Below are 25,267 nucleotides of genomic sequence, written 5' to 3' on the forward strand. Positions count from 1 at the left end.
TTGCTCCCACACAAATTTAGGCTCCAAGGAGGATGGATCGAACCCCATATATTTGGGTACCTGAACCTGAATCTGACACAAGTGGGTAGGTAAAAAATACTTGGGGGCAAAAGACAACTCTCTCCAAGGAACTAGGCAAAATAGCCCCACTCTTGGATAGGCATGATCTCTAAATTTTAGTTTGTCCTCGTCTTTCCTATTTAAATTTTTGACAGGAGCTTAAGGATGGATCGTATCTATCTCCGTGCTGGTCTTTTTCAATCTTTGTTTTAATTGGTAAGTAATTTAACCTCCCATAGAGTATATTGGCTTGTATTTTGACATCCCACTGTGGTCTTATTTTGTCTTGTATTTCTTTTGCTTACATGAGTTTCTTCTTTTTTATAATTTTTATTTAATCCATTTTTCTTTTTCATTTTGTCTTTCTCATTTCATCCAATCTCATTTTATAATTTGTATCTAACATTTTTCATGTTTGTATTTTTATTCAACTGTTTACTTTTTAGTAATTTTCTATTTGTATTTTAGTGTGTGTTGATTGCTGAAATTCATATTTGATTTTACCATATTCTTACTTCAATATTTTCTACTCTATGTTATTGTTGTACTTTTTAAGTTGATATGTTCTTAATCTTTTGTATTATATTATTTTATTTCTTATTATTTATTTATTTGTTTATTTTAAACTAGATTCCATGTGATTCAAAATTCTTTATATTTCTTTTTGCTTATCATTTTTTCTTAAATGTGCATTGGATGTGCTTTTTTGATAGCAACCAATAAATCTGTCAAATGACAATTATGCACCTATGCAAAGAGTAAATACGACCAAAACTGAGGATTGTAGTAATACATCTCAAGGTAGATATTGCTCCAAGATATGCTGTGATATAAGAAGTCTCACTTGACCTTTGTGTTAGCTGTTAACTTGGTGTAGATTATCTCTCCTTGACCTATGCAAGCATGGACACTGAGCCTATAATTATCTCTCCAGCAGGAGGCCTCTTGCTTGCATCAACTTGCTCTAAATCCCCTTCAAAACCATAACTTTGATACAGATACAAGAAACCTTGGGTTCTGATATACATGTTTTAAAACCTTCACATTTCTTTTTCCGATACCACAACACCCAGCAGTTAAAGAATGCAAAGTTCCTGCACAACGTATCTTTCTCCACAATATTCCACCGATTCATTCACCTGTTCCTCTATCCCAGGCTTTGCTTTATTGTCTGAAATCAATGAAAGCATGTTCAATCTCAGAAAATGTTTTGAGCCAAACTGAAATAGAGAAATCTTAAAATGAGTTAAATAGTAGATACACACTGGAGGTAATATTTGACTTCATTCTAGTGCACTATAGGAATCTGGTTTCATCTTTGCTCCTGAGATGAAATTAGTCCAGTTCATCTGGTGCATGCATACCTGATAAAGATAATAGTTAATTTTCAGAAACAAAGCTATTCCAGAAATTGGGTTACCACTTAAGCTATGCCACAATGACCATTTGGAGGGAAGTGCTGCTTCTTGGATCCTGGACGCTTGTAGCCCTTGAAGGGAGCGCTTGCATAAGAGGGACTGTGATAGCCACAGGTTGGTTTCACTTCAAGTTTGTTTCATATTAAAAAGGAAAAGGAAGGTACAGTCTGCAGCCATTGCATGAAAATGCTCCAAAATTGCGAGTACGGGCTTCCTTTCTTATAGCATTCAATTGTACCACTTTCAGCCAAAGATTGGCCTTGCTTCCTTGATGTCATGTCGTCAAGATCTTTGTTTTTATCTCAGTACAATATTTTCCAATAGTTAGATCGCTCTGTTAGAAATAAGAATCCCATAGTGTGATGGGAATATGATCAGTTGCCGAGCAAAGAAATCAACCAGCACTCTGTTGAAATTTTAATCCGTTTGATGGTATAGGTCCCCAAGGTGTTACTGTGTACTCCATTTTTGAGATGTGCATGCATGCTTGACCATTTGCCTTTGGATTACAATGATAAAGGTTCTTGGATGATGCCATTATACTCCATTTTCATTTGCATAGCTACCACACTCAACATAGAATAAACCTCTGTTGATTGGGGATGAGCCTTATCATGAGCAATGAATATGTGTAGACCTCCGTCCACCTCAATCTCACTATACCCAGGAAGCTTCTTCACCCCTCTCTTTTCCATTGCTTCGCGCATTGTCTTGGCCTCTTCCCACCGCCTTGCAATGGCATAAACATTTGACAAGCCAATGTACCGTCCATCATGTTCCGGCTCCAATTTGATGAGCCTCTTTCCCACAATCTCTCCCAGCTTCACCCAACCATGGGTCTGACACCCACTAAGCAGAGCACCTAAAACAGAAGCACTCGGCTCGATGGGCATTGTGCTGACAAACTCATATGCCTCCTCCATACAGCCCGCTCGACAAAGAACATCAACCATGCAAGCATAATGTTCAACATGCGGTGTCATGCCTTGGGCTTTGAGGGATCTAAAGAAAGCCCAGGCATCCTCTACCAAGCCTCCATGAGCACAAGAGCTCAACAACCCCAAGTACGTGATCTCATCTGGTACCATGCCCACCCTCTGCATTTCTCTGAACATCTCTACTGACTCTTTGCCCAACCCATGCATTGCGAGCCCCCCAATCATCGCATTCCACATCAACACATCTGTTTTTTGTGCTGGGACGGCATGAAACACTTCAAGACCCTCATGTATCGATCCACATTTGGCATACATGTCAATCAAGGAAGTCAACAGCTCTGGACTTAAGCGTAAGCCATTTTCCTCTAAATGACGGTGCATCTCCCTCCCTTTATCAAGGGCCCCTAAATGCGCACAGGCACACAACACGCTCACCATGGTGACCTCATTGGCTTTTGGCCCACCTGCCTGAGCTTGCATCATCTCGAATAGGGCGAGCGCCTCTCTGTACTCCCCACCTTTCACATACCCATCAATCAGAGCGCTCCAAGACACCACATCCCTCTCCGGCATACGATCAAACGCCTCCCTCGCAGCAGCTATATTTCCACACTTTGCATAGCCATCAACCAGGGCATTCCATGACACGACATTTGGTTGGGAAATTCCATCGAACACCCTCCGGGCAGACAATATATCGTCGCAAGATGCATACAAGTGAATCAAAGAATTCTGGACGAAGAGATCGAATTCCAGCCCACTCTTCGCAATGTGGGCATGGACGGACAGCCCTAAACGGAGGGAGGAGAGGCGGGCGCAGGACTTCGCGAGGAAGGGGAAGGTGAGGTGATCCGGTGAGACCCCGGCACGAAGCATCTGGGTATAGAGAGAAATGGAGGAGTTCGGGTTCTTGGATTTGGAGAAGCCTCGGATGAGAGTGTTATAGATGAAGGTGGTTGGGGCGGGAAGGGTTCGGAATACCCGGCAAGAGTAATCGATGTCGCCGTAGTCAAAGACGGCGGAGAAGAGGAGTTTGGAGATGAGAAAGTTGTCAGCGGAGAGCCCATGGGTGGTGATTTGGGCGTGGATTCGCTTCAGCTCGCTCATAGACTTGCATCGCTGTAGGAGGAAGACGAAGCAGCGGTTGAGATGCGGTGACTTGGTCGAGGGTACTGGTAGCATTTGGTGGTTTGGAAGGGCGTTTCATGGTCTAGGCGTTACAAAACCAATTTTTTTTCCCCGCTACAATGGAAAACCTTCTTCAACAAGGACAAAACGGGAGTTCGAGTGAAGATCGAACGACTTCTTCGGAATTTCTTATGGGGCTCGTATGGAAAGGACCAAGGTTTGACCTAATGGTATGGAAGAGTATCTGCCTCCCTTTCGGTGAGGGTGGCTTAGGAGTGTTGTCTCTCCTAGAGAGACGGGAGCTGCTCCTCGCCCGGCATGCTACCCGCTTCATCCTGGAGCCGCAGCGGTTTTGGAGCCGGATCATGACTGTCCGTTATGGGAGGGATAGGCCCGAAGGGCTGGACTCGAGTAGGGTGGAGATGCTCCTTTCTGTGGCGTGAGATAGCGAGGTACTTGCCTACGTGTCGGTCACACCCGATGGCTGATAGACGACGGGCGGAGCATTGATGTGGCCGGGGACCCATGGGTCGACGGCCTCCCTCTGCATCTTTGGCCCACTACAGTTAGTGTCGAGGCTGAGGAGGGTCTACATGTCTGTGATCTTATGACCCCCGGGGGGGCGGGCTGGGATGAGACTCGATTGGCCCAATTCTTCGAGGAGCATCTGGCGGAGCGGGTCCGTTCCCTCTCTTTACCATGGAGTGGTGGACTGGATGTACGAGTGTGAAGTTCCTCTACCAGAACCAGGGTCAGGGTGGGCGATCTTTCCCGCATTCTTAGACGGGAGTATGAGTCTGGTCTGGATTGTGCCTGGATCTGGCGATTGGGACTCCACCCGAGGGTCGCGTTGTTCCTCTGGAAGGTGGCCTGGGACCACCTTCCTGCAAGAGCGATACTTGGAGGTCGAGGATTGAGGATTCCATTGGAGTGTGGGGTTTGCGGTATGGTCGAGACGGCGGACCATGCCTTGTTTCAGTGCACATGGGCTAGAGCTACTTGGCGCTTGGCAGGAGTCCCGCAGGTGGTGTGGAGCCGTGGGGACCAGTTCTTACAGGCCATGCGTCAGAGCTCGAATTCCCCGGTGCTTCGTCAGGAGGCGGATCGAGCGAGTTGCACTGCCTACCAGATTTGGTTGGCCAGGAATGCTCGTACATTCGGCGAACGACGTATGTCGTCGAGACTTGTGGTCGAGAGTTTCCGCATTTAGGCGGTTGAGCTGTGTCACACTATCCCCATTGGAGGGACCTTGATAACTCGGGACATCTGGGGTTTCCATTCTGCTTCGGCAATATCCCGTACGGTGTTTTTCACCTGGAAGCCCCCACCCTCGAGTTTCCTCAAGGTCAACTTTGATAGGTCAGTCCTGGATGGTGGCACGAGGGGAGGCACGGGTTTTGTTATTCAGTACCCGTTTGCCAGGATTATGGCGGCTGGGGGTAATAAGTTATTTGACACTTCGGTTCCGTGTGCAGAGCTGAGCTGATAGCTGCCTGGGCGGACCTTCGCCATGCCCAGTGCGTGTTACAGGCCAGGTCCATCATCCTGGAGGGTGATTTAGCTACCGTTATCAGTTGGATCCGGGGGGGGTCCAAGGGGTAACGGCTGTGACTATCCATTGCTCCATGACATTTGGGCTGAAGATGGGGAGTTGCCCTTGGCACTCCGAGGTATCTTATTTTTTGACTTTATTGGGTGTATCCGTAACCGTCAGATATGATCCACCTGTCCTAGCCAAAAAAAAAAGACAAAACGAGATAGCCATGAGGCCTCTCCCTTGCTTTCCATCATATTTAATATTCTGACCTACGTAGATGTATGCATACTAAAATGATATTATCTATCGATCTTATCAAAAAAAAAAACCCTTATTCAATGCAGTACATTTCTACAAGAAAAGCTGAACTTAATGGTGTTTTTTTTTAAAAAAAACAAACCTTGTTCAATGTACCAGGAGGGCTAAACTTAGTTGTGTTTGCTTGGTGGTAAAGATGGCTTAAGGAAAAAACAGTATTTATGGATGGTAATTTAGCCCGCCTCCGCCTCACCATAGAATTTTTTTGCATAAATATCCTTCTCAATATCAAATTTTGCATGAACACCCTTCTAAATTCATATTTGCATGTATACCCTCGTAAAACAGTCATTTTATTGTTCTACCTTTTTTTTATTCCTATTTTTGAATACATACCCATGCCATCTAACGTCGTTAGAAAATTAATGGTTTTAAACTAAAATGACTAAAATATTCTTAATGGGTAGATATACAAAAAAAAATATATTTATAAGGCGATTGCAATGAGAAAGAAAAAAATTAAAAATTTTATTTTATTTTTAATTAAAATAAATATGATTTTTATTAAAGGCGTTAGAAAAACCATTATATTAAGAGCATTTGTATAAAAATAGTATTTTATGAGGATATAAAAATAAATATAAATTTAAAAGGATATTCATACGAATTTAAATTTTTAGAATGGTATTCATGCAAACCCCCAACACCCCCCAATATATAATTCTCCATAATTTTTTGGAGACAAAAAAATAATTTATAAAATTTTTTTTTACTTTATCTGATCCAATTCTTCCAATCCGCCCGGTGTAACTATACCCTATCCCGAAATTCCACCTATGAACAACTCCCCATCTCCAGCCTATAGGATACTACTGGAATGAATGGCTACATAAGCAGCCATCCAGTCCGCAGCCCCGTTAACTTCACGAAAAACATGCTTGGCCTGGAAGGCCCCTCCATCCCTCACCTTTGCCCAGATATCTCGGAGCAATGGGTGACAACCATTACCCCTAGGGCTCCCCCGGATCCAACTGATGACCGTGGCCGAGTCTTTTCAGGACAATGGAACTGGCCCGTAACACACACTGGGCATGATGAAAGCCCGCCCATGCGACCCTCAACTCCGTACTCGGAACCGATATATCGAAAAGTTGACTGCCTCCTGCAGCCACGACCTTAGCAGACGGGTCCCAAATAACAAAACCCACGCCACCCCTCGAACCTCCGTTCAATACAGACCCATCGAAGTTGACCTCGAGAAAACTCAAGAGTGGAGGTTCCCAGGTGAAAAACACCGTACAAGATACAGCCGAAGCAAAATGGAAACCCCAGATGTCCCGAACTGTCAAGGTTCTTACGTCAGGTATGATGTGGTTGAGCTCCGTCGCTTGGACATAAGCACTCTCCACCACAAATCTCGGCGACGCAATGCGCTCGCCAAAGGTTTGAGCATTCCTAGCCAGCCAGATCTGGTAGAACGTGCAAATCGCTCGAGCCGCCTCCTGGCGAACCAATGGGGACTCCGAACATCGGCGCATGGCCTTCGGCCCCGAACCTTCCGCAGTCGCCCTAGCCCATGTGAACTGAAAGGCATGGTTCACAGTCTTGTCCACACCAGTCCCCACATACCGAAGAAATTCTCAGTCCTCGTCCACTAAGTACTGCTCTTGTCGGAAGACGGTCTCAGACCACCTTCCAAAGGAACAGTGCTACCCTCGGGTGGAGTCCCAATCGCCAGATCTAGGCGTAGTCTGGCCCAAGCTCATGCCCGCCAGAGAATGCGGGAGAGGTCGCCCACCCTGACGCTGGTTCTGGTAGAGGTGCTTCAGACCCGCACGTTCGGACCTACACACCTATGTAACGAGAGGGAACAGACCCTCTCAGCCAGATGCCCTCCAAAAATTTGGACCAGCCTAGACTCGTCCCAAGCAGCACCCCCAGGGCCAAGGAGATCACAGACCCGCAGACCCTCCGCCGCCTCAACACTAACCAAAGTTGGCTAATGTTGCAAGGAGAGGGCATCTACCCACGGGTCCTCAGCCACATCAATACTGCGCCCATCACCTATCAGCCATCTAGTGTACATCAACATAGTAGGCAGGTAACTCGTAATCTCTCGCCATAGAAAAAAACATCTCTGCCCTCGTACCAGTGCCTCGGGGCCCATCCACCCATAGTGGGCTGCCATGGTCCGGCTCCAGAACCCCTGCGGCTCCAAAAAGAACCGAACTGCATACCGGGCAATGAGCACCTCCCGTCTCTCCAAGAGAGACAAAACCCGAAGGTCACCCGCACTGAATGGGAGGCAGATGCTCTTCCATGCCACCAGATGCACCCCCTGACCACCACCATGCGAGCCCCATAAGAAGCCACGAAGTAGCCGCTCAATCTTCAATAGCACTGTCCTTGGCACCACTATGTTTGCCATAAGATAGATGGGCATGGAACCAAGTATAGATCTGATCAGCGTCAATCTACCCATCATAGATAGAGACGTGGCCCGCCATCCCTCCAGCCTGCTCTGGACCCGTTGAACCAGCTCGGAGCACTCAAATACCCGCAATCTCATACATGAGATCAGTACACCCAGGTAGCTCCAAGTCTCGTCCTGCTCTGGCATCCCCAAAATTCTTTGGATCTCGCATCGAACCCCAGCCGTCGTGCTAGGGCTGAAGGAGATGGTGGACTTCTGGGCATTCACTTTCTGCCCTGACGTGGCGCAGTAGTCGGCCAGCACCCTCCTGAGGGCTCGTGCATCCTCTACTCGCACCCTCGTCAAGAGGAGACATTCATTGGCAAAGAGTAAGTGAGATATCAGCTGGGCCCCTGAAGCTGGAATATAAGCCTCCAGCTCCCCGGCGGTGCACGCAGCCCGTAGTGCCCGAGACAAAATATCAGAGCAAATGATAAACAAGTATGGGGATAAAGGACATTCCTGCCGAAGCCCCATGGTGGATTTGAAAAATGGGGACAACGTGTCGTTGACTAGAATAGAAAACCTCGGTCCCCGAACACACCCCAGTACCCAATCAATCCAGGTCTCGTGGAAACTAAGACTCTCCAAGGCACGCCTAAGGAAACTCCACCTGATTCTGTCATAAGCTTGTTCCATGTCCAGCTTGACAGCCATCAGGCTTCGCCGCCTCGGAGCCTGCTGAAGATCCCACATCATCTCTTGGGCTAACATGACATTGTCGGATATGCTCCTACCTCTCACAAAAGCTTCTTGCTCCTGGCAGATGATTTCGGGAAGCAAGGCTTTCATTCGCTCCACCAATATTCTTGCCACAACTTTATATAAAGTTGTGCACAAGCTGATAGGCCTAAAGTGGCTTGGTTCCACCGCATCCTGACGCTTCGGTATCAGCAACAAATGTGATCTTCCAGTCGTCAGGCATCCCTGCCCGACTAAAGAAACACAGAACCGCTTCAACCACCGCCGTCCGAACGATGCCCCAGTATCTCCTGGACCAGGAGCCCTATTCTCTCTCAAGGCTCAGACCGCCTCTCGCACCTCCTCTTCCACCACCTGTCGATCCAATAATGCATTCTCTGTAACGCCAATACCCATGTCGGCCAGTAACTCATTCTCCACACCACCAATACCTGTGGCATCCCTTGGGAGCTGGTCAACCTCATCATCCTCCCTATCTTCTATCCATCTAGAGCGGAAGAAATCAAGCAGGACCTGTCTAATTGCCAAGTCCCCCTCCACCTGCTGACCCATCCCGTCTCGTAGAGACTGGATCATATTCCTCTGGCTTCTGATGACCGCGATCCGATGGACCCTCTCTGACTTACTGGATTTTGAATTTCTGTCCGCAGAATATCTCACATTGTCGCAAGATCGAGTGATGAGTGGCAAGAAGCCCTCGAAGGCATACCATGCCAGCCTCAGGCAGTGCACCCTCAAGATCTTCTTTCCTTTGAAGGTCGGCTATCAGGCCCTCCACTTCCTCCAACTTTCTAAAAATATCGCCCACAACCTCGCGGTTCCAGCGGCGCAGCCGCCTCTTGGTCAGCTTCAATTTTCGAGAAACCTTATGCATGGCATCACCACGCACCAGCAAGCTCCAAGCTCCTCGGACAATATCCCAAGACTGAGGGTAAGATAATCAAACCTTCTCAAAGCGGAAGGGGCAATGGTGACTGGAGTCAAATGCCATCGAGATCAGTAGTGGACAATGATCCAAGGCAATCTGAGATAAGTGGCTGACTCGATAGGAAGGAAACCGGATAATCCAATCAGTAGACGCCACGGCTCTATCAAGCCGCTCCCAAACCCTGGCTCTACCGGACTGATTGTTACACCAGGTTAACCGCGGTCCGGAGTCTACGATAGGAATCACGGAATTCCCTCCTATCCATTGTGTCAGTAAAAGCCCTACGACCCCTCTTCTCGCTAGCGTCCTGGATACAATTGAAATCTCCCACCACCGCTAACGGAAACTCCTAGGCGACTACATGGGTAATTTCGTCCCACAAGACTCTCCTAGTCCTATGGTCAGTGCTCGCATACACTCAGCTTAAAACCCACGGTGTTGCATTGGAATCCAAGACAACCTTAATAACTTGTTGGGAGTAGTAGTGGAAAGCGTCTACTAACGCCACACCCCGCTTCCACATTGCCAAAATACCCCCAGACAGCCCTTGGGATTCTATTGCTATTGCGTAGATCTCCCAATCTGTCTCTATAAATCAGAGCCCTTTATCGAACAGACGTGTTCTGGTCCATGGATCTGCACCAACCTCCTGAAAGACGGCTTTGCCGTCCCTCTACAATTCCATGCTAAAATCTTTATAGAGAAAAATCCGAGAGTTCGGCCACAGGCACGTCCGCCCCTTGAGCCTCAGAATCCATCTCCACCTCGGGATAAATGCCACCCCACTGAACGTCATCCACACTGGCTCCAGAAACGGCCCGTATAACAACCGCTTTAACCCATTGCACAACCGTTGAATAATCCACCATAAGTAGTTAATATTTATAAAACCTGTTGCTATCTAGCAGAATGCTGTTGGATTAGACATTATTAAAAAAAAGGGGGGACATCTCCTGCATGAAATGAAGCATGCAGCATTTGATTTATGTAACAGGAGGGAGAGACAAAATCCCATTTCATACCTGTCAAGATATGCAACCATGAAAAAAAATAGGTGAAACAAACAGGAATCCTTCATGGGAAGGTTTGAACAGTGAGAAGTAAGATGTGAAAAACAATGGCCGCTTGACCCCGGTTAGCTGGCGGGAGGGAAATGAAGAATGCCTATTCTTTTGGATGTGGGTGCCTGGTGCCCACTAGGATTGGAAACTTGAGGCTGGGTTGCCTAGCCACTGATGGCTGATGCATTGCCATCCAGGTGTAGGATCGGACGTCTCAGTTACCCAAAGGAGAATGCATATTCACTCTATCAACAGAGTCCAGACTGGTTTTGCCTGGACTTGTCCAGACCAGACACCCACACCACCACCTGGCACCTGCACTGGAAACTTGAGTAGGTGCATGCAATTAGGGTAAACAAGTAGCAGGAAGATCACCCTCGACGATCCCGGCGAAACCCCAACTGGAAGCCGACTGTAAGGGAAATATAAGCAAAGCACTGCTTGAAACTGCAGCATAATGCAATTTTCAAAGAATTCCCACATTCAGGGAGCTGATTATCCTTCTAAGAAAATATTACCAAATGAGGTGTACTAACCGTCCAGATTCACATATATACAGTACTCAGTATATACAATCACATTTACACACTGATGCTTCACATCTGGCAGCAGCCAGTACCTATGCCAAGAAGGATAGTGAGACCAAAGCTTTCAAAAAACAAGGCAACAGTCTTCGAACTTCTGCCACCTTATATATTTACAGATTCCATTTACAAAATTTTGCTGTAGTATCACCGAGCTACATCGGCCAAAATTTGGACGACCAGAAAGTAGAACTCCAAGACACAAGTTTGCCAAGCAATGATGTGGGACAAAACCTGACATGGTTTCAACACGACATATATCAGGGTTTTTGTCTGTTTCACGCGTCTCCTTATCTTACTCTCTCTCCAACCTGATACGACATATGATATAGTCAGTGATAAGCCTCGTGCTAACGCAACCATATCTTTATGAGTTTGGTTTTCCAGAGATTCTAATCTTAAATTCCCACAGATGGCCCTGTAATAAGGTGACAATCAACAGCAGCATGCCCAATGAAAAACATAAGTATTATCAAGAATTATCAAGAAACACAAGAAGGTTTTGTAGCACAAACAGTTATCAAGAACCCCTAATGATGCATGGAATGGAGCTCAGGTGCTTTCAATTGTTAAGACTTAAGACCCTTAAGACACTTCATCTTGCCAAACCATGTTGACATCATTATCATCATGGTAGATTTGGTGTCTCTCTCTCTCTCTCATATTTCATTTCTCTTTATCCAAAGTTCTCCTTAGATTAGTGTAGTTAACCTTTCAACTCAAGGCAGCAGTCATAGCATGGCTTCAATATGTATGGGACTGCACACATTGGACCGCTCCAGAGAAGACTTTATTTATTGCTGGCACGTTTATATTTATTGCAACCATGTAGTATGCCACTCAAGGTTATCAAAAAAGCCAATCAGAGCAGCTACTTTTAGTTGAACTGTTTCAACTATACTTGTTCAAACGTGCAAATTTTTAATGTGTTTAGCTACTTAACATCTTTCTGATTGGTTGGATTGTTTAAAGGATAATATTGAAATTTTACTGTGTGGAACTTAATTTTTCACAATTTCAATAATTGAAATATGACATCTCATGCAACATATGATCTAATGTTTTTAATTGATGCTGCTTTCTTTTCGTACACTATAATCCAAATAATGGAAAGAGTGTGCCTTCACCCATCACACCTCACTCCAAAAGCCAATTTGTGAAGGATGTGTACACCTTGTCTTCCCTCTCTTGCACTCTTTCTGGTTTTTAATTTTATCTTTATTATTTTCTCTAATGTTCTTAGTTCCACATCAGGAATTGCAGTAAATATTATTTTCTTTTCAACTATGTTAATAGTTGTCTGCATCGGTCCTATCTTCCTTTACTCTTATAGTACATGGTTATTGATTCAAATAAATATAGTTAGTCATCACTGTAGTCACTTTATTTAAAATACATGTGCTTTCTAGATTCTATATGCATGACTTAACAAATTGCGTAAGCTAAGGGACTGAGGTGTGGACATGCAGCTAAAAGCTGTAGAATGCTCCATTATTCCCTACCATACTGCATATGTGTATCTAAACATATTAAAATTACAGCATAACCTTCCCCTCCCTCCCTCCCTCCCTCCTCTTCATCCTTCCCCTTCATCTCCTCACCTCTCTTTCCTTTCCTACCTGCCTAATCCTCTTGCCTCTTCCTCTCCTCCGACTATCCCTACTCCCTTTTTAGTTCCCCCTGGCACACTTCTCGTTTCATCCTACACTTCTGCTACCCTACTTAATGTTTCTTGTTTAACTGAAAAAAAAAATCTTATGAATTTCTTATTTTCCACTTACTTTTATCTATTTTTATGAATTTCATTTATCGTAATTGCATATCTGCTATATGACACCTTAGTTGCCTGCACATTGCTGCCAAATTTTCCAAATCTTGAACTAAACAGCCAATATGGCAAGTTTCAAATACTGTAAATTAAGGTCTGCCGAACCGGGCCATACCGCCCGATTTAGGCAGAACCGAACCGACCCGATCTCGGGTCGGTTCGGTTCGCTATAGAAAAACGGTTCCGGCCCCCAATGTTACTGGCCAAAATCGGACGGTTCCATCCAGTTTGCAGCAAGTCAAAGGTGTGGAATCAGGGCCGGCCCGAGCCCTAGGCGACTGAGGCGGTCGCCTAAGGCCCCGGGCCAACGGAAGGCCCCCGGGAGGCTGACCAAAAGGAAGCAAAGGCCCCGATCTGGGGCTGGCTACGAGTCTTCTCCCTTGATGGAAAGGAGGTGGAGAGTTTCCTGGCCTGCAGAGGGGCAATTTGGGATGTTGGGGACAGTAGTTTTGTTTTGGGTGGGGAGAGCGAGAGAGAGAGGAGGGTTTTGGTTGGCTTAATAGACGCCTGAAGCCACTCTTATCTTTCATCCCTTCTCTTTTTTGGTTTTGGTCTTGGTTTTCCTTCCCTCACATTACTCCTGATCCAGCTGGGCCATCCGAAAGAAAGATAGGGGGATTGGAGATGGACTTCTTCGAGGGTGGAGATTCTTTTAGTTTTCTCCTCTCGGTTTCTTCTCCCCTCTTGGGTGGTAGAGAGAGAAAAGGAGGGAGGGGGTTTATGAAAGAGTAGATGCCCTATAAGCCAATCATTTGATAGGTTTCTCTTTGTAATCCTCCAAATCATGTACTTTGACACTCGATATATATCAATAAAGGCATTGTGTTTCATCATTTGCTGCTTATCTATTTTATTATTGGATGATGAACCCCATAAATTAGGACATTGGTTTTAGGGTTATGATGAGATCATATTAGTGAGACCTAAAATCCTAAAATCCTAATTTAGAATATTCCCAGTCAAATTGGTATATTGAGTCGGGGATCAATATTACCGAAAAGACTGGCATATCTTATGTATGCTCAATGTAGAGGGTGATTGATCTCACAATCACTTGTGTGAGACACTAATACAAAGATGTGGGTGCTCATTAGAGGAATGAGTTCACTGAAATGACTAGCCATGAGAACATCTTATGGATTCTTAATTATCAAAAGATGGTTCTCATAGTGGGAGTTGTGCAAGTGATCCTTAGACCTGAGATCACCATGGTACCTTGTGCACTTGAAGCTATATTTTGGTTTACCCTCATTCACGACATTGCGTTGTGTACGGGGTATTCTGGATATGGTGGATTTTGTACGAAGGTTGTGAGTAGGTCAACAAGGAATCAGTCACTTCTAGTAAGAGAAGGTAACATCCTACTTACTCTAATCTTATGATGATTCAAGAAGCCTTTGATCAAAGCAAAATGAATATTAGAAAGAGTTTCTAATGTTTCATTGTTTGAATTATCATATAAAAGATTGAGAGAGACATGAATAAGTGATTGAGTTTGATATTGATCCATACTCATGCACTTATTCAGGATGTAGTATGACTGAGGGATTGAATTGCACAGTAACTTGCCACTGAAGGGTATGTTTGGATTTGTCCAATACATTCCTCATCTTCCGGGTAGACATGATACGTTGCTAGACGTCAATCATGTCTTGTGGGTTGATCGGATCAAAGAGTTTGATTAGATCAAAGCATCAGAAAGGTTCTGATTGCTAAGTCAGGTTTAGCACTAAATTGAACCTAAATTGGATTAGAGGTATTCTAATCAGGTTAGGTCAACTTGCACCTGCACCTACTGCTGGCTAAGATAAGGAACCCAATGGGTCACACACAAGGAAATTGATCAAGGGTCTAATTGGATTAGATCATGTTTGCAAGATGAACATGCTAGCACGTGTTGCAAACCCTAGCTCCTGATTCAAATTAAATTCGAATCTGATTCTTAGGTTAGGTTGATCTAATATGATTAGATCATGACCTAATATGGGTTAGCCAAGAGTTGGAACCCATTTGGCTTTAATTAGACCTGATTTGATTAGGTTTAATGTTTTCTTTAAGTTGGTTAAACCCAATTGGATTGGGTTTGATAGGGCCTTCACTTCTGGACCATTGGATCACTCCCGATGGATTTCTGGATGAAGGATCTGGACCATTGGTCAGCGCCTGAATCTGGACACTGGATGGCTCTCTGGATGGAAGATCTGGACCGTTGCTCAGCGCCTGAATCTGGACCATCGGTGATGGCATCTTGCTTCTGGACCATTGGATGGCACCCTGGATGATGATACCTTGATCTGGACCATTAGATGGTGCCTAGATCTGGACCATTGGCTTTGGTTCCCTGCATTTGGGCCCTTGGATCATCAGGATTTAAGAGGGAGACATGAGAAAGAAGTTGATACACCCTTCTCCTTAGCACCCCATCATGATGGGATGCCTCTCTTAGCACATGCCTCATCATGATGAGGTGTGTGGATGGGATGCATCCCTTTATGATGCATCCCTCCATCTCTTATAAATAAGGAGGTGCCTTGGGGTTCTAAAGATCATCCAAGAAAAAGCTTCTCCTTCTCTCTCCCTTATCCCTTCTTTCTTACAAGCCTCTCTCTTTTGTCCTAACCCAAGACAAGAGGGTCTTCTTTAGGACAAAAAGGCTAGTGAATGTTTTAGAGGTAGAAAGGAAGAAGGAAGTGAAGGAAAATTAGCCAATTAAATCCTTTGGAAGGATTGAACAATTAGAATCAAGTTTTGGTGGAGTTAGAGTCTTGAACCCATTCCTGTGTGGATCAACATCGGAGGGTGAACATTTGGGCACCTTAGGACGTCTTCAGACATATTGGATATAGCGTGATAGGTATTCTTCTATACCAAGATTATATTTTCTACATTATTTGGTTATACTATTAAGGCGATCTTGACTTATTAGGATTTCATATAATGGGTTTTATAAGAAAATTTTATAATCCCGTATCTTCCGCTGCGCCCTAGGGCACTGGGAAACCCAACAGTTTAATGGCTGCTATGCTGTGATGTTGCAGTTGCCGCTTGGGTACTTACTTGAAGGGGAGATGGTGGGATGGGGTGAATTTCCCATAATGATCCTACTTTCTCTTATAGAGAGATTCCTTTATGGAAAAATTCTTTTCTTTACCTTGACCATGAAGTGCCATGGGATGACCTTTTTCTATTTGGCTCTTGCTTGACATGGTAAACAGTATTGCCAAGCATTATCTCAGTTATTTAATCAGTTTCATGGCCCTTCATTTAGTATAATTACTTTTATGTGCTTCCATTCAAGAATTATATTAAATTAAAAAGGCTTCTTGTCTATCTTTGTTAGATTCATGTATTTTTGTTAAAATAGTGTACTTGATAGCTATCTATTTTTATATATTTTTTTAAGTATTTTATATTTATTAAAAAAAATATTAAAAAAAAGGCCTCGTTCATTGGATTCGCCTTAGGCCCCAGAATGTATTGAGCCGCCCCTGTGTGGAATTATTGCCATGCTGTGGCATCTGGTTAGACCCAGACTCTGTGCGAACCGGTTAGTTTGCATCGAGTCAATGGGTGCAGAATTATTGCCACAGCGTGGGCATTGTGGTAGGGCTTTGGCTTTAAAAGCCGAACGCCACTGAAGAAGGCCCAAGAAAGACTTCCCAATGGTCAGTCCAAGCCTTTCTCTTTCCAAAAAATCCACAAACAATACTGATTCAGACTGTCAAAAAAAAGAGCCAAGACTAAATAAGGTGTGCTTCTTTTTTTCTATCTTCTTTCTTTTTTTTGTAGGCACCTTGAAAAGATAGCTCGAAAATTACAAAATAAAAGATCATGCCAAATTTTTTGATTTGGGCTTGATTTTTTTACATATTGTAGATCTATGGACGATGTATATAATGATATAAAAATTTTTAATTTTCAAGGTCATTTAGAGGACATGATACAACTACAGATGACCTCATACGTGGAGTAGGATCCATAAATGTATTAGATTTCGAGTCGTATACTGGATCGTATTATCCGCAGCCACATGCAGTCTATGACCCATACAGATATACGGATATGAATATAGTGCGTCCGAGACATCTTCTAGTGACTACTATCTAACGCAACCCGAAAAATCTCACGGATCGAATTTTGCCGCCGGTATATTTGGATGGACCCCTCCACAACCGTATTATCAGCCAGAGGATCTCTCAGAGCCAGAGCTTCAGCAAAAGTGCTTATAACCCAGCGTGTCTTCCTCCTGGGATGAACATACAAGATTACAACACCGCTTGGTTAGAGGGGTAGATTGATGTGCCTCCTGATTATGCTGATGATCCGGATATCTACGAGAGACATCGCCGCTCGACACAATTTTAGATATCAGTATGTATATTGGACTTTAAAAGTATATTGGACTTTAAATGTATATAATTGATTGTATCTTGATTTGAAAATATTTTATGTTGTTCGTTTTATGATTTGTATCATTTTAAAGCAACAAGATGCATCTAGGATAAACCAGAATCATAGAAGCACCAAAAAACATCAAAAAAACATCACATTAGACTTAAATTCATAGAAAAAGTATTAAAAAAGAGAGAATTACAAAAAAAAAAGGACGTGCCGATACGGCCGGTTCGATTCGGCCTGAACTAGTACCGAATCATACCAGGCGCTAACCGGTATAGATTCCGATACCGGTTCGGCGGACCTTGCTGTAAATTAATCTTCTATTTTTCATCGGAAGCCTTTCTTTTCCCCAAAGTTTCCTTAACAAGGAACCAGATAGTACTATACAAAACAAAAGGTTGGTGCCAAGTAGAAAGATTAGTTGCAATATGTCCTTAAAATCGGCAAATCAAACTTCCATGTACCTAGGAAAGATATAGATGGATAAGGCATGGAATTTAAGGTTTTATCAGGTTGTGAAGCATAGGTCCCAAGGAACACAAAATTAACCCGACCATGTGATTTTCAAGGAGGTGACACCTATCAATCACTACGAGGATGCCAAATACCAGAGATTGCTCTCAGCTAATACAAAAAGTACAAGATAGATTGAAGGGAGGGAAGTAAAAGTCTCTATCTATGATGGGCAGAGGAGTGTTGGTTAAGTTGGTGCTTTGTGCAGTTCCAGTTTATCAAATGACCAGCACTATTGTGCCGAGGGCAGTCATCCACAAGCTCGAGAGTTTGTTAAGAAATTTCCTGTGGGGCTACACTGACAGTTCCAAGAGGGTGCATCTCTTAGCCTGGGATGTGGTGTGTCAACCAAGAAAGGAGGCTGGCCTCACTTTCCAGCCTTTCACTGCTCGTCATGATGCCTTCTGTGCTAATAATGTCATCAGTTTCCTGTTGAATTCAAGGAGTTTCTGGTTACTCTAATGAGAGCTAAATATGGCACTTGGGAATCTACATCCAATCCAGTTCCACCAAATAATAGCTCGTTTATTTGGAAAGCTATCTGCTCTTTTGATCATGACTAGCATCAGATGGATTATTGGGGACGGAAATTTGATCAGCATTCTCAATGATCCCTAGATCTTGCAGCTCCCCCTCAATTGCACCCTTACTTATTGGATTGCCTTGCAATGGAAAATATGAAGGTTAAAGACCTTATCACAGAGGGAGTCGGGGGTGGGATGTGGCTTTCATCAAGCAGGTTTTTGGTGATGGCCTGGCTCAGAAAATGCTTTCTCTTGCCTTACCGATTCATGGGACTTGTGAAAGATTGGGCTGGAATGGTTCGGTGTTTTCTGAAGTCATGGTCAAAGACCTTTATAAGCTCTATTGTCACAGCCCTTCAGTAAGAAGGGATATGGTGTGGATATGGAAAGTGAAGATTCATCCCATAGTGGCATTATTTTTATGGAAAGTGGCATGGCATCATCTACCCTGCCATGAAGTTCTACATCGGAGGGGTATTCAAGTCTCCCCATATTATAATTGTTGCCCAAAAGTAGTTGGGATAATCGAGCATGTTCTCCTTAGCACCCAAAAGCCACGAGTGTGGAGTATGGCAGTCATTCTCATTGTGGCGTCTTGGCTTAGCATTCCCCTGGACCTTTTTTCACAGGGCCTTCAGCAGGAGTTGCAGCGTGTTGCCACTCACAATCATGTGACTTTAGTGTGTTATATAGCCCACCACATATGGGGAGCAAGGAACAGTCGCATATTTGAGGGCAATGCTAAGGCCCCAAATGGTCTTTATGTAGGCAACCACCCAAGCAGAAGAGTTCACTAGCTCTCACACCCTGGAGAGGTCTTTGATGATAAAGAAAATCTCAGGTTCCTCCCTTGCAGCTTCTGCATCCTCACATCGGATCCATTTCATATGGAAACCTCCACCCCCAAGCTTCCTCAAGATCAATTTTGATGGTAGTGTGGTAAGCAGTGGTGAGCCGTGGTGCAGGCTTTGAAATTTGAGGATTGAAATCCTCAATGTTGTCACAAGTGGATTGCATTTGTATGATACTACGCACCAATGGCAAAATTGGAAGGGGCATAGAAAGGATTGGTGTATGACACCTCTACTTACAGGATCATGATTGAGGGAGTTCTAAGATTGTCATTAGCAGGGTCGCACGCTTCAAAGCCCATTCAAAGGGAATTCATCCTCTATTATCAGATATTTAGACGATTGGCGCATCTTTGGAGGCTTTTGAAGCTATGCACATTGATCAGGAAGCAAATAACACAGCAGATTGGGTGGCATCTTTCGTTGCCAACAATCTAGACTCGGTGATTTGGGACTCTAGCGCATCCATTCCTAAGCTGCTTCATGATATTTTGTTTTCTGATTCTATTGGTTGTATCTACTCTAGGGTTGTGTAATCATGCTGTCATGCAAAAAAAAAGGGGGGGAGAGAGAGAGAGAGAGGTGGCGCCTATTAAATATAGCAGCAAATACATGCAAGCATGTTATGGAGTATCTCATGTGTTTAATTGTGTCCTACAGGGCACCAAAATTTTGCTGCTGTTCAATATTTTTGGTATTGGGATTTTATCTTTTATGAATGTGTATTATTTTTCTCTTGTAGTGTCAATTAAGTATTTACATAAGTTTTTTCCCACAATGTAACAATATATTTACTGATATCTTCCCTTTTGCAAGCTATTCATGGCAAGGTGTACCGTGCCGGTACTAGGCACCGTACCGGTTGCCTGGTGGCACGAGTCAGCACGGACTGTGTCGGGCCATACCAAGAGAGAAAACCTGTTGGAGTTGGAGAAGGAGAAGAAAAAGAGAGAGCGAGTAAGGAAGAGAGGGAGGAGTGGTGGCGGACGCCGGTGGAGGGCCGTGGGGGGCCGGTGGAGGCTGCGGAAAAAAATTTGGAGATCCGCCGCCCCCCCGCAGCCTCCGTTGGCCCTCCGCCAGCGTTTGCCACCGCTCCTCCCTCCCTCCACCACTCGCTCTCTCTCTCTCTCTTTTTCTTCTCCGACTCCAACAGCGAACTGTTTTCAAAGCCGGAACCGTACCGGTAAGCCACCGGTACGGCTCGGAACGGGCAAAATCTTCCAGTTCGGGAGGGTTCCGCATTCCATGATTCATGGTCCAGATGTAGCAACTTTCTGCCTTAGGCTTTCACCAATTAATTATTAAATAATACAATTAATTTGAATTAATTGATGCATGGCCCTTTTATTTGTCAGAAAAAATATTGCATTATCGGAAAGAAAAATGCCTTAAGAATGACTTCTTATTTTAAAGCTGATAAGAATCCCAATATTTTTATAACTTGTTTTAGGTTTTTCACTACCCTCCATCATAACTTCGTATGCGATTTATAGGTCTAAGTCTAATACTACAACAAATGATATAATTAGATATTCTATTCTTATGGAGGAATATGCAAGCACTTTGATCATTTGCCATCTTACTTTCAAGATCTCATTGTTTTTTAGAAGAAAAATTGGACAGAGTCCAATGAAGATCTCATCTTACCTCCAACATGTTCCTTCACAAGTTCATATAATTTGCCTCTTTATTCTTTTCCAACTGAGGGACTTAAAGGTAAGTCATGAACACTACAGAGCATAAAGTGTTCTTATTCCATATATATGTTGCAACAATTGCAATGCATAGAGAGCACCAATTCATGCATTAAATGAATGACATGAAAAAGAACAAAGAAAGCAAACTAGTGATGGTACAAACTTCTAGTTGCAAAAGCACAAACAAATGGTAGATGCAAGTAAAGTGGAGTCTGGTTTACTTACATAAAGATTGATTTTCTATCTTCTAAATCCTTTACAATTTGGTTGATTGCATAAACAACCATTTTCTTCACCTGTTCACAATGAACATATAAGAAAAAGGTCATAGCATGAATAATGATACAATATGCAAATATAGACTAACTATGCATTCTTTGCTGGCAAAACATGCAAATAAATGTTTCCAGCCAAGATATTAGAATAACTAAATTTGTACATTTACAAGAATATAAACAGAAATGTGTTAGAAGAAAAGAAAATGCATTATAGTTAATAAGCCAACCTCTAGTTTCTGTCCCCAAGCATGACGATGGGGGGCACGATATTCATCTGTCAGACGAATGCACTCATGAACACTCTCAGGAGACATAAAATCAAGCGCAACCTTCATACATGACTATTTAGAATAAAAAAAATTAGTAACAATCTAAAAATCAATGTCTCAGACGTGATTTGCATCAAGGCTTGCAAATTTCCCTCAAATATTGTCCTTGGCAGATTCAAGGATTAAATAAACTGTTCATGCCTAATAAATAGCTCCACCTTCAGTATTAACTAACCTTCAGATTTCGGACTTGATGAGGGCATCCAGCAGGAACGAAGACAGCCTCACCAAGCTTTTGCTCAAATGTCCAAGGCTCTACACCTACATAAGCACTCAAAATATGATAGCTTACTTAGAGATGAAAATATTACCAAAAATGTTTTAAGAGTCTTATCTCCTGACCATATTATTTGGAAAAGGAACCGAACATCAAAAGATAAGGTAATTTGAAAGCATAAGGATACAAGATAATTTGACAGAAAAAAACCAGTAAGAACTTCTTGGACAAGCTCAAAGTCTTCTTAACAGGTCTCTTCAAAAATAAATTTCTACCGATCGCAGTAAGCATGATGAGGAATATTGAACAAATGAACACCAAAAGCTTTCTGTAAAAATACATGGGATTTGGTTCACAGCATATGATGATGAATTCTTGGGATTGTGAGGAAAAGTTGGTGGGATTCTTGTCTGTACAAATATAGTAGTGTAGCTGGTGTTTGTTTTTCTTCTTTTTTTTTTCTTTTGGTTCCTCTTATCTTGCCTTTCCATCCCTCAAGTTAAAGGATCTGTCGTAATCATAGCCATTATATATATATTCATAAAATAAAGGTTGGGTTGTGTGCATGCTCCAGCTATACCAATTTTACATGGTATCAGAGCCCTACAACTCTTGAGACCAAGGTCCACCGAACCGATACCAGGACCCGTATCGGTCGGCACCCGATACGATTTGGTACTAGCTCGGTTCAGGCCGAACCGAAACAGCCAAACCGATAAGGTGTGCCGGCACTGCCTATTTTTTTTTGTAGTTCTCTCTTTTCGAACTTTTGCTATGAATTTAAGTCTAACATGATGTTTTCTTGATGTTTTTTGATATTTCTATGGTACCAGTTTACCCTAGATGATGCATCTTATTGCTTTAAAATGATACAAATCATAAAATGAATATAAAATATTCTCAAATCAAGATACAATCAATTACATATTTTTAAAGTCCAACATACATACTGGTATCTAAAATAGGATCAACTTGCGATGCCTCTCATAGATATCCAAATTATTAGCATAATCAAGAGGCACATCAACCCACCTCTCTAACCAAGCGGTGTGTAATCTTATATGTTCATCCCATGAGGAACGCGCGTCGGGTTATAAGCACTCTAGCTGAAACTCTGGCTCTGAGAGGTGTCCTCCAACTGATGATACGACTGTAGAGGGGCCTATTCGAATATACTGGCAACAAAATCCGACTCGTGAAATGCTTCGGACTGCGTAGGATAGTAGCAACCAGAAGATGCCTCAGACGCAACATATCCATATTCGTATCCGTATGGGTCATAAGTTGTCTGTGGCTGCGGATAATAAGATCCAGTATATGACTCGAAACCTGATATGTCTATAAATCCTACTCTACGTGCGAGGTCATCTGTAGCTGCATCGTGTCCTCCTAAATGACTTCGAAGAGCCCGTCTTCTATATGCAATTGTATTCTCGCGGACTCTACCAGATCGTCCACCGTGGTCCCGATTTCATGTTGAGAATGATAGTGTTATTTTAATAATTAACACAACCATTAAGGAAATATCTAATTAAATATTACAAGTTAATTTGATACATCATTACTGAGTTCGTCACTCTCGGTACATTAAAAGAATGAGATCAAGATGTATTTCAATAATTAATAATGAGATAAAATTTGCGATAGAAAGAAGATAGTGAATTCTAAATTCTAATTCGGCAAAGTTTTAAATGAAACGTACTCTTAAGGGGACAATAGTAATTTTCATTGTTAAAGAGTATGTAGCAATACCATGGCGTACATTCAAAAATGCTTGAAGCATATTTCATTGATTATACGGATGAATCTAACCTTAAGTTGCAGCAAAGTGTGGAATGAGTCGACCCCAAGATTGATGGAGTCGACCCCAGCACATCATGGAACCATCTGGCACACTTCTGCAAAAATGGCACGGATGAACAGTAGTTGAGTCGACCCCAAGTTTGCTTGAGTCGACCCCATCTTCAAGCCTCAAGAAAACAAGTCTCTGGAATCTCTAAGAGGGTTGACCCCAATGTAACTTGAGTCGACCCCACCTTGAGTCGATCCCAAGGCTGTGTCATTCAAAACTGGGTCTCTGGAATCCCTGAGAGGGTCGACCCCAATGGAACTTGAGTCGACCCCACTGAACCTTGAGTCGACCCAAAAAGAGTTGAGTCGACCCTAGTGAAAAACGGCTAAAATATAAGGTTCTGTGTTTCCTGAGAGGGCCGACCCCAATGTAGCATGAGTCGACCCCAGTGAAAGTTGGGTCAACCCCAGTGAAAGTTGGGTCGACCCCAAGTCTGATGAACAGTAGTTTGAGTCGACCCCAGGAAAGGTTGGGTCGACCCCAGCACGGGCAGAAGCATAACGGCTAGTTCTGCAGAAGTACTTTTTGTCCTCCTAACAGTAAGTAACGGCTAGTTTTTGAAATCTAACCAATGGGGAGTGTCCAATGGATGAGGAAAACTATTTAAAATGACACTATTCATCAGAGAAAGCATTCTTTTGCAAAATATCAAAGCTTACACAAAAAAGACAAGTGCCCTAATTTTCTTCATCCAAGTGCTTCACTCAAAGAGTCAAAAGAAAGTAGTAGAGCAGATTCTAAGAATCCGAAGGCAGAGGTAGACCATCGAGCGGCAGAGCCACCTTCTTATCAATCTACAGAGTCAGAGTAGACATCTGCTCCGGATAACGAGGCACGAATTCAGACTGCCATACAGGCGAGCCTAGATGATCAGGGGCAGCAGGATGAGGTGGACAGATAGGGCTCGAATTAGGCCCTCACACGTGGAGTAGAATTCATAGACGTATCAGATTTCGAGTTGTATACTGGATCCTATTATCCACAGCCAATGACCCATATGGATACAGATATGAATATGGTTTGTCTGAGACACCTCTAATGGCTACTACCCTACACAGTTTGGAGCATCTTATGGGTCGAATTTTGCTGCCAGCATATTCAGATGGGCCCCTCTATAGCTGTATCAGTAGCCAGAGGATGCCTCTCAAAGTCAGAGCTTCAGCGAGAGATCCAAAAGTGCTTATAACCCGACGTGCGTTCCTTATGGGATGAACATATAAGATTACGCCGCTTGGTTAAAGAAGCGGGCTAATGTGCCTCCTAACTATGCTAATGATCTAGATATCTACGAAAGGCATCGCTACTCGACCCAATTTTAGATATCAGTATATATGTTGGACTTTAAATGTATATAATTGATTGTATTATTTTTTAATTTTTATGTCACTACTTGATTTGGGAATATTTTATATTGTTCATTTTATGATTTGTATCATTTTAAAATAATAAGATGCATCAGCTACATTAAACCGGAATCATAGAAACATAAAAAAATCAAAAAAATATCAAGAAAACATAAAAAAAACATCAAATTAAACTTATATTCATTGCAAAAGTTCAAAAAGAGTAATTGCCAATTAAACCTTTTGAAAACTCCAAAAAAAATGGGTGTGCCGGTCCGTGAACCGGTTCGGTACGATATGGACCCCAGTACTGGTTCGGCTGACCTTGATATAATGTGTATACCACTTTG

The 25,267-nt window shown here is 43.2% G+C and overlaps 2 protein-coding genes across 4 annotated transcripts in view; both read right to left on the reverse strand.

Annotated features, from left to right (window-relative positions):
* Nucleotides 1-814: 814 nt before the first annotated feature.
* Nucleotides 815-3,670, reverse strand: LOC103717077 (pentatricopeptide repeat-containing protein At5g08305). Of its 3 annotated transcripts, none has more exons than XM_039119602.1 (3): nt 1,504-3,670; nt 1,326-1,424; nt 1,010-1,231 (listed from the first exon to the last, which is right to left on the reverse strand). In XM_039119602.1, exon 1 carries the CDS (start codon nt 3,596-3,598, stop codon nt 1,985-1,987), a length of 1,614 nt encoding a protein of 537 aa, XP_038975530.1. In that variant the 5' UTR covers nt 3,599-3,670; the 3' UTR covers nt 1,010-1,231; nt 1,326-1,424; nt 1,504-1,984. The 3 variants fall into 3 exon arrangements, with proteins under 3 accessions (XP_038975529.1, XP_038975530.1, XP_038975531.1); XM_039119603.1 differs by having other exon boundaries at nt 1,326-1,384; nt 1,481-3,670; XM_039119601.1 differs by having other exon boundaries at nt 815-1,231; nt 1,326-3,670.
* Nucleotides 3,671-10,941: 7,271 nt separating this feature from the next.
* Nucleotides 10,942-25,267, reverse strand: part of LOC103717076 — a 36,918-nt gene continuing 22,592 nt past the window's right edge. Inside the window, exons 10-13 of the mRNA XM_039119605.1 lie at nt 21,681-21,766; nt 21,404-21,517; nt 21,124-21,194; nt 10,942-11,398 (exon numbers count right to left, since the gene is read on the reverse strand). Of these exons, the coding sequence (XP_038975533.1) occupies nt 11,383-11,398; nt 21,124-21,194; nt 21,404-21,517; nt 21,681-21,766 (287 nt within the window). The 3' untranslated portion in view covers nt 10,942-11,382. The remainder of the gene's footprint in view (nt 11,399-21,123; nt 21,195-21,403; nt 21,518-21,680; nt 21,767-25,267) is intronic.

This window comes from Phoenix dactylifera, unplaced genomic scaffold, assembly GCF_009389715.1.
Source record: "Phoenix dactylifera cultivar Barhee BC4 unplaced genomic scaffold, palm_55x_up_171113_PBpolish2nd_filt_p 000581F, whole genome shotgun sequence".
Taxonomy (NCBI): Eukaryota; Viridiplantae; Streptophyta; class Magnoliopsida; order Arecales; family Arecaceae; genus Phoenix; species Phoenix dactylifera.

Bases quoted from the DNA above. Each gene is read 5' to 3' on its own strand.
- LOC103717077 (XM_039119601.1), bottom strand. From the start codon at position 3,598: ATGCTACCAGTACCCTCGACCAAGTCACCGCATCTCAACCGCTGCTTC.